Below are 13,467 nucleotides of genomic sequence, written 5' to 3'. Positions count from 1 at the left end.
TTTTCAGCATCATTAGTCCAGTCTTCAGTGTCACATGATCCTTCAGAAATCATTCTAATATGTTTTGGGTTTTTTTATGTTGAAAATATTTCAACATTCTTTGATGATTATAGAGATCAAAAGAACAGCATTTATTTAAAAAAGAAATATCTTGTCACATTATAAGTGTCTTTGCTGTCACTCTTTATCAATTTAATGCTGAATCAAAGTTTTTAATTTAGAAAAATCTCACTGACCACATCTCTATCTGCAGGTGAGTCAGGATGGTAAGGCTTTGCTTGACGTTCTTCAGCGGCCGTTGAGTCCTGGTAACTCAGAATCTCTGACTGCAACAGCTAACTACTCTAAAGCCGTGCACTGTATTCTGGACGTGGTCCATGAGGTCCTGCATCACCAGAGACGTCTGGAGAACATCTGGCAGCACCGTAAAGTTCGACTGCATCAGAGACTGCAGCTCTGTGTCTTCCAGCAGGACGTCCAACAGGTAGATAAATGTTCACATATGTCTACACTCTCTCAGGCTCTCTCACTGACAGAGTGTTCCTAACTAGTTGCCTACTTAGACTGAATATATATACACATCACTTTACCATGGTACTTTTTTTGTATGGGAATAAAATAGTTATCATGTTTTTTTCTTTTCTTAGATGTGCTTTAATTCAGTGCAGAATGTTGAATGAGGAAATTTGTCAACAACAGTTCACCATAAATTCAGTGTTGTACAGTTATATTACACAGCATGTTTTTTTTTTTTTTGAGTATTTTTTTAGTGTTGGATATGTGCCCAGAGGAGCAGTTAATATCTCTCCATTAGCCTCTTTCAGCGGGTCTGTGGCAGCTCTGGGCCTGGATTCAGCTCTGGTTTATCAGGCCGGGGTCAGCCCTGAAAAACAGCCAACAGACCCGGCCAAATCAAGATCTGAACCAGAACCAAAGAGCTGAAGAGCCCAAACGGGGGCTGGATTCAGACCAGCCATAGGCCAAACACAGTGCAGAGAACAATAAAACACATTTCCGTCAACAGTAAAATTGACATTACTCAACTCCTGTATCAGTTTCAGGGATGATGAGCAGCATATTGGTTGTTTTTAATCCTCTCTATTCTCTCTTCTGAATTTTCTTTTTACAAAGTGATAAACTTTGTGTATTTGTAGTGCACTCCAAATCTTAAAAGAATGTTTTAAAAAACTGTACTTGCAGATAATGTAATATTAATGAAATAAAAAGCCACTTAAATGTATTTGAAAAGTACACTTTCATGACTACGTTTCTTAACACACTTTTAAAAAGTGCACTTTGTAATATCATATTAAACGTTTTACTTTAAAGTACATTTTAAATCATAATGTTTCAATAATCTGCTGTTGTGCTTAAAATAAGTACACTTATTTTGATGTGTTGACTAACATACTAAAACAAATCTAGTAAATTTAACTGTAGTCTGTTATTCAATATTACATTTAAAGTTAATATTTTAAATGTACTAGATTGCAACTTCATCATTACAAATGTTACATTACGAATTACAAATACAAGTTTCAATAGAAATTACATTAAAGTATTTTTAGTTAATTTAGGGGTTTTTTTGTGAAATGCTTGTCAGTAAACTTTAAAGACAAAGAAGTATGAAATTACATTTAAAGATCTACTTAAATCCTTAAATCATTGTACTTAAATAGGGTGAAGAGGAACTGTAAAGCATTTAATGTAAATTTAAACTGTAAAACATTTTCAATCAATTGCAATTAACATCCAATTAAGTGTCCGAAAACATTACAATCAGTTTGTCCTCAAGTATATTCTTTTAAAGTGTATTATTTAAATACTCTTTTTAAAACTAGGCTAAAGTGTACTTTTTCTTATGGGAATTTAGCATTGCTTCGAGTGATTTATTGCTTTTAAGAAACAGCTACTGCACAATAATAATATTAAGTATATCAGGGTAATGTAAAATCAGGTTAATAGTCTTTATGGTCTCTGTACACAATATTTGTTGAATAGGTGTTTTACCTCATAGCTGTTTCTGTATTTTGCTTTTTGTAAGTTGACTGATTGGTCAATATGTCAACTGGAAAACTGTATTGACCAATCAGCATCCATGACCACAACTATCAGTTTTATTAAATGCTTTTTATTTTATAGTTCTTTCTAAAACCCCATCTATTAACAATGTAGATAACCCAGAAACCGATGGGCTAATTCAAGAGAGGAATGTGATGTTTACGGCCCTGGACTTATCTACTTTTTTAGTAGAACCATAGATATAAAAATTGGTCAATTTAACAGGTGGTGGAATATGAATATGATTTGTAGATGTATAAAGAAAATAATTTAATTTACCTCTTGCATTAGATGAGTGTTTAGAGTTGATCTGACCTACTGATTTGTTAAAGCATCATGCACAGATTTTATGATATGCATGAAACTCAATCTCTGATTGGTGGAGTTAGATTTCACCCTCCAAACACTGATCAGGTGGATGCAATAAAAAATGCTAAACTCTTTAAGCACAAACATACGGCTCTGATAAACTTGGATCATTGATTTGAATGAGATATCAACATACTGAATGTTTTCTGGGAGACAGATTGTTATTATTACCCATATTTGGTGATGTTAGTTTGCCTCACCCTGAAATGTTTGCAATTCTTGAGTAATGGAGGGTGAGATGTGGCCAAATATCTTCAAGTGTGTAGTTAAATACAGGTAATGAGTAGGTTGAGTTATTTAGAGTAAATGAACAGACCTCCCACACTCATACACATACAAGTCATATTTGTGTTCATTACAAGTTACAGTTACAAGGAATACTTCACCCAAAAATGAGAATGTGTATCCTGAAAATGTCATTTTTGAAGCTTGACAGCACCTATGCCAATTCACTGTCAACATTCTGTTGAAACATCTCTTTTTTTCCACATAAGATAAATGCTCATTTCTGGGTTAGCTGTTTATTTAAAAACACTCTTGTGCCTGTCTACATTCAACACACTCTTCCCTAGAGTTCTCTATATGATCTGTGCCTCAATCTGTGGCAGTCAGACACCCTTTTTGATAAGAACAGAGGGGTTCTGCTTTGTTATCTTTGCTTTTTTTTTCTGAACTTAGTAATGAATTGGTTGTGGTCACCAGTGAGTCATGGGGTTATCAGCAGAGTTCACAAGTGGTCTTGACTCGGTTACTTGGGAAACCCTGATAACCAGAGTAAACAAGTGTTGTGAGTCATGGTGGGGGAGACTGGGGGAAGTGTGAGAGACAGCCTGCTTTATACACATGAGATTTCCATTTCATGGAGTTAGTGTTCTGTACCAGTCTGAGATAAAATATCGAGAAGTGTCTCTGTTTTTTTTTACACAAATATTTTAGTTTTCTTGTGTTTGTCTGGTAAAGGTCAAAATGGTTCCTTGACCTTTATTTTAGACCATTGTGTGAGACAAGTTTTTTTGTAAAATGTCATTGTAAAACAAAATACCTGAAAACAAGAACATGAACAAAACTTAAAACCAACTGTGACAGTCATCATTTAAAACATTAATTTGCAATTATTAAGGAGTCCCTACGGGTAAATGGTGTGACATTTGTGTCCAATCAATCAATCAATCAATCAATCAAATAAGTTTTACATTAATTAATTTATTTAGTTGGTTAAAAAATGTCAAGGTGGTGTAACTATCCACGATAAAATTATTGCATTGTCACAATGTTTGTAAAAGATGAGGAAAAGTCTTTTAATATATATAAAGAGCAATAGTATTACAAATCACAACGTTAAATGTTCACAAATAAACAAGAACTGAGAAAACTGAAAGCTTAAATACACAGAGGGAATGATCAACAAAACAAGAAACAGGTGTGCAACTAATCAGAAACCATATGAACTAGAAAAAAACAGTGACAAAGAAAACTATAACTAGAAATTAAACAGAACAAGACAATGAAAATAAACAAGGCATGACTGTAACATTATGATGGGAGGAGCAAGAGGATGACTCAGAGCCAAATCCTGATGAAGGCCCACAGTGGAACCGATGGAGGGAGGTGTCATGGTGGAGCCTTGTTGGAGAGGCCAGGCAGAACCAGGGAGACGACCGACTGAGATGGAGCCGGTGTAAATGGAGACCCAGGTGGAGTCAAAGAGCCGAAGGCCCAGGTCGACACCACTAGTCCGGAGGGCCACGGCTAAGCCGCCGGTGGGCGTGGCCGAGGTGGAGATGTGGTCTTGGCAGACAAGGGCGGAAATAGTAGATATGAGGACAATGGTGGAGTCGGAGGGAAGGAGGAGCCCGGCAGAGCCAGAGGGGTGCAGGGTTGAGGAGCAGCTGACGACACGGAAGTTGACGATGGACCAAGGTGTTGCCAGAGGGATGAGGGAGCCCAGCGGAGCCTGAGGAATGACGTTGAGCCAAGATGGACCCGATTTAGAACTTATCTTAGCCAGCGATGACTGAGACGACTTGGAACTTATCTTAACCAGCGATGAATGAGATGACTTGGAACTTATCTTAACCAGCGATGACTGAGATGACTTGGAACTTATCTTAACCAGCGATAACTGAGATGACTTGGAACTGTGCATTTTCAGCGATGATTATGATTACTTGGTTCTGGGTGATGAAGATAACTTGGAACTGGATTGGACCAGTAGAGACTGTAGACCAGCAAACTCCTCTTCATCCAACTCATCCAACACCAATTCCGTCGAGCTCCAGCTTAGTTTACACACCTCGGCCAGGGGAGTGTGGGTGGGGCTCCGATTCATCCCCTCGAACTCCACTAATATGCCCTCCGTGACAGATGCTGTTGCCGACTCACACACCTGTCCAGACTCCGCTGTGGGCTCAGGCTCTGAGACTAAAATAGCCTCTGGTGAACGCTCAGGCTCTGGATTCGTGACGGGCTCCGGCTTCGAGTCTGTGATGAGCACTGGCTGTTCCACTCCGGGCATCGCTGACGGCGGGCTGGGCTCTGGGTCCGGATTGGGGCTTGTGATGTGCTCAGCAGTGAGGCAGACGTAAAACTTGAGTCACACTGCACCAGCACCCACTCCAGATACTCTGCGAAGCTTCTTCTAGGACCATCTACGAGCAGGCATGCCTTTGATTTTTCATCGAGGCCAGTGTTATAGAGTTGGGGTAGTGGGTAAGGCATGACAGAGATGAGTGATGCTGAATGACAAATTATGATAATATTTATAAAACAGAGAGAGTGAAAACACTACACACAAAAAATATTAACGTTAAATGTTAATGTGGAAACCAGAAGTGAGAAAACTGAAGGCTTAAATACACAAAGGGAATGATCAACAGAACTGGAAACACGTGTTTAACTAATAAGAAACCACGACAACTAATGATGAACTAGAACACAGGCAAAACAGTGATAAAGTGAACCATGACTACAAATGAAACGAAACAAGATATGACTCTGACAAGCAACGCCAAGGTCATGGGTTTAATTCCCGGGGAATGCAGGAACTGATAATATGAATATCTTGAATGCAACGGAAGTCGCTTGGATAAGAGTGTCTGCCAAAAAATCTAAAATAAATTTAATCAAAATAATTTTTGATTAAACAAAGGCACTGAATGAATACAACGATTACACTTTATAGAACTTGGCATTTTAAACCAATTTTTTTTCCTTTTCATAATCTTGGACATCCTTATTTGTCACCGACCCCTAAAGCAGGAGAAATTGTAATAGCAGTTCTGACTGTTTACGAAACACTCAGTCTGCTCAGTTTATTATGTCTTTTCCTTGATTATTTCTTGTACTTGATTATTATCATAAGTTTGATTTGCTGAGGTTCTTTATGTAAACAGTCATTACAAAGCATAATCAATAGCTATGAACACACACATAACAGATTTTTTGAGTCAAACATCTTGCGAGTCACAATGACTGATAGTCAAACACAAATGCCTGATTGTTATTGAATTATGAGTTGATTTATTTGGCCAAACAGGTGTTTGGATTGAGTGGATGTAACCTGTGCCATCTGTGAACTCCAGATTGTGAGCAGCCGTATCTTCTGATTGACTCATCACGCAGGGCTATATTTATCTCATCAGCCTCTGTTAATGTGCGTGTGAAAGAAGGAAGCTGTTTTTAGAACATGAAGTGGACACATTAATCAATGTAGCAGAAACAAGAACTCGTTGACGCAATTGTTTGCATGTTTGATTATCATTGTATAACTTGCAAACACGCAAGTGTAGCAGAAGAACCACATTTACCACGACTGTAACCAGAAAAAGGTGGTCATATGATTGGTGTTTGTAAACCACAGATATGTATCGGTTTAGTATATTCAGGCTATATTTCTCTCAAAATTGTATCATGTAATTGCGACATATTGAAAAAGTTTATAATTGAATAAAAATGCATTTAATATAATTTGGTAACTCTTTACAATAAGGTTTCAATAAGGTTTAGTAATTTATTTTATATTAATTAAAATTTGTACTAATACATTATTAAAATCACAAGCTGTATCTGTTAATATTATTTAATGCAATTAACAATGAATATATATTTGTAGCTAATGTTAACAGGATTTATAAAACATATTGCTTATTGTTAGTTAATGTTAGTTGCATTATGCATTAAATGACATTAACTAATGAAAATAAAAAAAAAATTACATTTTTGAATATGGTTTTCATGAAGGGACAGTGAAAACATCATGTTTGTTCTGTACGTTTATATATTTTCAGCATTTTCTCAGTGTTTAGTTTGAGCATGTCAGCATTGCTGGATTTCTAGTGTTTGATTGTGTTGCCTAAGTCACATTTCACATCAGTCTAATCTAAAGATGTCGCTGGAGGAATGTTATTTGCAACACAGTGTCCCTAGGGATGATGAAAAAGAGTCTTTGGATCACTATTGGACAGAAAACCGATGCTGATTGATCACTCTTCTTTTATATGCCTATGAGAGTATGCGAGCAGTCACTGGCACTTATGTGTGTGTTATAATGGCTTTCTATATGTAACATCAAATTGAATGGACTAGGGAAAACAGAAGCTTGCTTGATAGACTCTCTTTCAGCTCTGTGTTGTAATGTTTTGTCAGTGCACTTAATAGATTGTGTGTGTTTGTGTGTTGCAGGTGATTGACTGGATAGAGAACCATGGAGAGGCTTTCCTCAGCAAACACACAGGAGTGGGCAAATCCCTGCACAGAGCCAGAGCCCTCCAGAAACGCCATGATGACTTTGAGGAGGTGGCACAGGTGAGACAACAGCTGCCTCCAGTCAGATTAATACAAAACCATTGGACTAATCCATATCAATCACTTGTTTTCAGATCGAATCATTCAGTTATATCCATCAAAAACAGCCAATTAAAAAGTTTCTCAGACAATATGTGCATTATCAGGTCTTAGTGCATTGCAGCACATCCAATAAACAGGTTAAAAAGGAGCTTTATTAACATTTACGGTCATTTTTCACGGAGGGTTTTCACGTTCCCTTGCACCGCCAGAATTTTTCATTTTAGTATGAAGACTGGATGACTCCAGCTTATTCTAGTCCAGTGGTTCAAACTGGGGTGTGTGAGGTAAGAGGGGGTACACGGACAAAAGTTTTGCCGTTTGTTTACTTCTACCCCACCTTAAAATAATATTAAAAGCGATTGTGTATTTCTAACAGGCAAAATCCCACCTCTAGTTTAAAAACAGGAAAATGGTAGTGCCATAAAATGTCAAAAACATGACATCCAATCAAATTACTTCATCTTTTGTGGTTAAAACTGACATGCAGCGTGACATGGGCGTAGCCAATGTGAATAAAACTAGATTTAAATTCAAAGAGACAAGACAGTCTATGTATGATCTGGCGTTTTATTCTTATCTGGTGTTTTATGTCTGTTTTATTCTTTGGTAAAAAAAAAAAAAAAGTTTTACATTTTATAAAATCCACGATGACTTAATGCACAAGTGTTTGTAGTAAATAAACCAATCAAAAAGTTGTCATAAGGAAAATAAAGAAAAAAATATTATAGAATACAAATTTGTGGTTTGTTTTATTTCAGCAAATGAGCTAATTAAAAGCAAAAGATAAAATAAATAAAAATTAAATAAAACCTATCAACTAGACAAAGGTCAGAAAAAATTACACTTGATATTACACTTGACATTTGAAATGATTCCTACGCCCCTGTCAGCGTGTGCATATGAGTCCACTGGCTTAACAAATCGTGCTGCATTACTGTCGTTCTCGACAATATACCTCTGTAAAAGTGGGGATTTCACAATTAATGGCATTAAATTAACAGAGGTTTCGATGTTCAAAGTTTGAAGTCACCATTATGGTGATCAGTGTTTGCTTTAGTTGGGCTCTTGACTATTGACCATTTAACATTATCATATTTGATACTCACATTTTAACATGATTTTAAAAAAGAAAAAAACAGAAGATGTATTGACAAGTAAACCTACTTTGCTTCAGTCCAGTAAGTGTTCATGTTGGCCTTAAAAATTGTATTTATAAGTAGGGGTTATAAGGTTAATTTTCTCAAACAAAAACCTCTTTCTAAGATTCACAAACCTTGGAAAATGTACTCATTGTACCAACATGACTTTGTTTCCATAAAGCATCCAGAAGTTGCAGTTTCAGACTGCTCTTGCCATTTTGTGTGCAAGCTGTAAATGGCCAGTGGCTATGCTGTACGAGGCTGAGACTGTAAAAATCGACTGTCACAATGTTTTAATGCCGAGCACTGTTGACAGTCATGGCTTGTTAGAACAAAAACTCAGACTAACATGGAAGAAATGTGATTTATCGCGTATCATGGTGAGCCTAGTTTGGTCCCAGTCTAACAGTACAATTAGAATCAGACGCTGACACATGTAGGACTGAGACTTGTGTGTCCCTAGCACACATCTGCTGTGTCTTCCTGCCATGCAAACAAAATCCATTATATCAGGAGCATTTCCCATACCGCACAAATCTCAAACAGACCCCACTAGCCACAAGGAGACAATCCTCTGGATAATTACAGGAAGATTTGTTTGGTGTCTGTCCCTTTAGAGACATTTAATCAAATGATATAATAAAGATGTCAACAAATGCAGTGGTGGTTGCACAGCAAACACAAACGCTTCAGAGAACGGGCTAATGGAAATGTTTTCAGGCCTCCAGAGCTCCATCAAATGAGCTTCACAGATGGTTTCCTTTACTGTATGGGCAATGAGTTCAGATATGTTCATAAAGCAGTTTCCAAATGCCCCCAGTGTTGTAACTCATCCTAAATATTCATAATTAGTAACTTGAGGTAAAAAAAAAAAAAAAAAATGGTTAGGTAGAAGTGTGAAAATTCACAGTCAATTTGTGTTGTTGTGAACTCATCTCAGGAGAGAGCTGTGTGGTAATATTGGTCTCTTTTTTTGGAATCGGCATATGTGTCTTTTCAGGCTGTTGTTTCTACATTGCACACAAAACAAAAGTCAAATAAACATGATTGAATGTTGATATTATTGGAAAACTGCCACACTGGATGTGCCTCGCTCACACTGTATTATTGTAAAAACAAAGGACTTAACTACTGTACTGTATACATTGATATTCTCCTTATGAATGGCTATTACAGCAATATAATGGAATGCAAGTACAATATATTAGGGGTATTCTTTTGTATATATTTATATTAGTCAAGCTTTGTAGCACTAAAAACAGCCATAATGCAGTGTTTAATGATTGTTTTACACCTCTCGCTAAACCAAAAAAAAAACAGGGTAAATTAGCACGATCCCATAAAAGCACTGATGGGAGTGGAAAGTTCTGCACGTGATCTACTGATGACGTGCAAATTAAAGAACACAGACGCAGCCGGATCGTTTCCATAATGACCAGCGCAATCTACCAAGAGCAGTGCAAATTAGCATCTGGTTTAAGACATGCTTTTTTTGGGAACTAAAAAATAATGGGTCAAACACCAGTAAATTGACGAGCGCAAACCTTAGTAGATCAGTTTGCATGATTCATTTAAATACTTTCCTCCCATAAATTTTGTGTCTGAAAGGGAAACTCCTACAAATGCATATGCAACAAGTTCAGCTGCAAAAACATCCCTGTCCACGCCTTTTCAGAGCTTATTTTTCTTACTCTTTAGTAAGTCCTGACAGTAGTTTTTTTAACACCAAAAGAGAGTTTGCTGATGCAAGCTGTTAGTAAATCTGGCCCTAAGACTTCTGTATGTAAATAACGTCTGTTATAACTGGATAACCTCTGTGGGAACATTTGGGTTCAACATTTGGGTTCCCAAAGTCAACATTTTTTACATGGTGACATTGATTTTTAGCCTTTCATGACAGACTTATGAGCTCTGACATAAAGTGGGGATGTACTGTACACTACTGTTCAAAAGTTTGGGGTCAGTATTTTTTTTTTTAAAGAAATGAATACTTTTATTCAGCAAGTATGTATTAAATTTATCAAAAGTGACAGTAAAGAATTATATAATGTTACAAAAGTTACCTGTTTTAAATAAAAGCTGCTCTTTTGAACTGTCAATTCATCAAAGAATCCTGAAAAAAAATGATCATGCTTTCTACAAAAATATGAAGCAGCTGAACTGATTTCAGCTGTGATAATAAATGTTGGGGGTAACGCTTTACAATTAACATGAATTAAAATAGAAGTTATTTTAAATTGCAATAATATGTTTCAATATTATTGTATTTTTAAACAAATAAATGCGGCCTTTGCGAGAGTTAGAGACTTCTTTCAGAAATATAGAAAAAATCTCACTGAACCTTTGAACTGTATGTATGCTTCTTGAAATTGTAAGCCATGTTGGAACATGACCCATAATCTGGAATAGAAATCCTCATATCATTTTTTTTTTTTTTTGAGCCAGTAAGCAAGCAACCTAGCAACCACCTAGCAACGCCTTAGCAATCACTCACAACACCCCAGCAGCATGACAATGAGTATTACAGGGGTAAGATACTAAATGCTGTCGTGTACAAACTAGACACATTTGAATTAAATTCACACTTTTTGTCATCTTAAATAGGATCAAGTCTTGCTGAACTGATATTTGTGAAACAAAGTGATGTTAAATACATTGCGCAGTATTAATCTGACAGCACAAAGACTAGACAAAGATCACTGTCCACTAAGCCCTGCCTCTATCCACATAATTCCCCTGGGATGAATAATCCATAATAGTCCGGATGACAGATCATGTGTGTCATGAGAAGGGCCCGAGACAATCTGACTCCGTCTAAATAAGCGTAAGGGATTTGTTTTGGCTCAGCCGTTATTGGTATCCAGTGAGACATATGCAGCTTTTGTTATTCTGAGTCTGACATCTGCTTATCAGACATATGATATCCAAGAACAGACTGATGAAGATGAAGAGATGAGACACAAACACCTCTAGACACTTTCAGGCCACATTCTGATGAAGTGATGGCTTCGTGTCATTTGTCTTATGTATGTATGTGTGTGTTTGATCAAGTCAGGAATGCAGGATATATGATGGATTGTTAGTTTTGCTAACCCTAAACAAATCCCTAATACATTTTAAAGTAGCAGTATATCATCAGTGTGGTGAAAACAGTCAGCTAGTTCTCATGCGTTCTACTGTAATAACGTTAGAGTTTATGGATTACTTTATGCACAGAAATCGAAGAAAATAAACAGAACAGGGAAAATAAAGATTCACTTCATCAATCAAAGAAGTCACAGAAAGAAGATGATACTGATATTACAGGATTGCAGGTACAGTAATATTAACCGAAAATGTACCGGGAATAGCTAAGATCCTGATCTCAAAGTGCATGTTAACATTTTTTATTTGTATCTTAACAAAACATCTGTTAGATTTCGCTGCAAATCGGCGCACAGAGAAGTTGTGTCGTAAGCTTCTTCTGGTTCTTTCTGATTTTCTAAAGTGCTTTTATATAAGAACTCCTAGTGATAAGAAAACAGGCCCTGGTCTGTTTATTAATAATGTCTCATAGATTGTTAAGAGAAATGGCTAAGCAGCTTATAAATGGAAAAGATGAAAATAGTAAAATAAAGATTCTTCCCTTTATAGCTCATTGTTACTCTCCTGTAAAAACTGTGACTGTAAAAACACACGTGTGTGTAGCTGGACTGCTGTGTGTTTGGTGTTCACCATTGAGCCCGTAGACAGCTTCCTGTCTCAGGGCTTTGTAATGTCCTAACTGTGTGTTTAATGAAGGATTGAAGCCCTCTGGAGCTGTAAATGTGTTCTTGTTCTCCAGTCACAGCAGGTGAATACACATGTAATTATCTCATGTTAATTAGCCGGCCTCTCGTTAAAGCATCTTACCTTATGTCTGACAGTGAGGAACAGTGTGGACTGGGGTGAAAATGCTCTTGTCTCAGCAGCCAGTGGGCCACTATTCCTCTGTTTTTGGCTATGTTAGGGCCACAAGGTGATAATCCGTGATAACTGCTGCTTCTGACGGGGTTCGTGCTGAGTGTAACGGGGTGATGCGTGCCAGGCTGGGATAACCGGCTGCATTCGTTCTACAGATAGATATGCGATTTTACATGTGAGGAAATGTTTTTATCACCATAAGAGTAATGAATCATTCATTTAGTTGATTGTCTTCTGAGGTAGCTTGTGCAGTGTGCTCTGGCATTTCTGTTGGGATATTGTCTATTTAATTTCCTTATTTTTTATGCCAGAAGGCTTTAATCAGGACATAATAGACACTATATTGCCAAAAGTATTGGGACACCCCTCCGAGTATTGAATTCAGGTGTTCCAGTCACTTCCATGGCCACAGTTGTATAAAATCAAGCACCTAGGCATGCAGACGCTTCTACAAACATTTGTTAAAGAATGGGTCGCTCTCAGGAGCTCAGTGAATTCAAGCGTTGTACCTTGATGGGTCCATTCGTGAAATTTCCTCACTACTAAATATTCCACGGTCAACTGTTGGTGGTATTATAACAAAGTGGAAGCAATTGGGAACAACAGGCCACGTAAAATCACAGAGCGAGTCAATAGCTACAGACCTCCAAACTTCGTGTGGCCTTCAGATTAGCTCAAGAACAGTGTGTAAAGCTTCGTGGAATGGGTTTCCATGGCCGAGCAGTTGCATCAAAGTCTTACATCACCAAGTGCAATGCAAAGCGTCCGATGTAAAGCACGCCGCCACTGGACTCTAGAAGGTCTCTAGAGTGACGAATCACGCTTGGAGTGACGAATCACGCTTCTCTGTCTGGCAACCTGATGGACGAGTCTGGGTTTGGTGGTTGCCAGGAGAACGGTACTTGCCTGACTGCATTGTGCCAAGTGTAAAGTTTGGTGGAGGGAGAATTATTGTGTGGGGCTGTTTTTCAGGGGTTTGTCTTGGCCCCTTAGTTCCAGTGAAAGGAACTCCTAATGCTTCAGCATACCAAGACATTTTGGACAATTTCATGCTCCCAACTTTGTGGGAACAGTTTGAGGATGGCCATAAAGACATGGATTGAGTGAGTTT

General features: G+C 37.5%; 1 protein-coding gene across 3 annotated transcripts in view; it reads left to right on the top strand.

Moving 5' to 3' along the window:
- kalrna (kalirin RhoGEF kinase a) overlaps window positions 1–13,467 on the top strand; it is a 246,202-nt gene that overhangs the window by 100,856 nt on the left and 131,879 nt on the right. For all 3 annotated transcript variants that reach the window (XM_084123061.1, XM_084123060.1, XM_084123059.1), the window contains exons 9-10: window positions 254–484; window positions 7,111–7,233. In XM_084123061.1, the coding sequence (XP_083979187.1) occupies window positions 254–484; window positions 7,111–7,233 (354 nt within the window). The remainder of the gene's footprint in view (window positions 1–253; window positions 485–7,110; window positions 7,234–13,467) is intronic.

This window comes from Abramis brama (assembly GCF_963993115.1).
Source record: "Abramis brama genome assembly, chromosome: 8".
Taxonomy (NCBI): domain Eukaryota; kingdom Metazoa; phylum Chordata; class Actinopteri; order Cypriniformes; family Leuciscidae; genus Abramis; species Abramis brama.
This window is presented reverse-complemented; position numbering and strand designations above follow the sequence as displayed.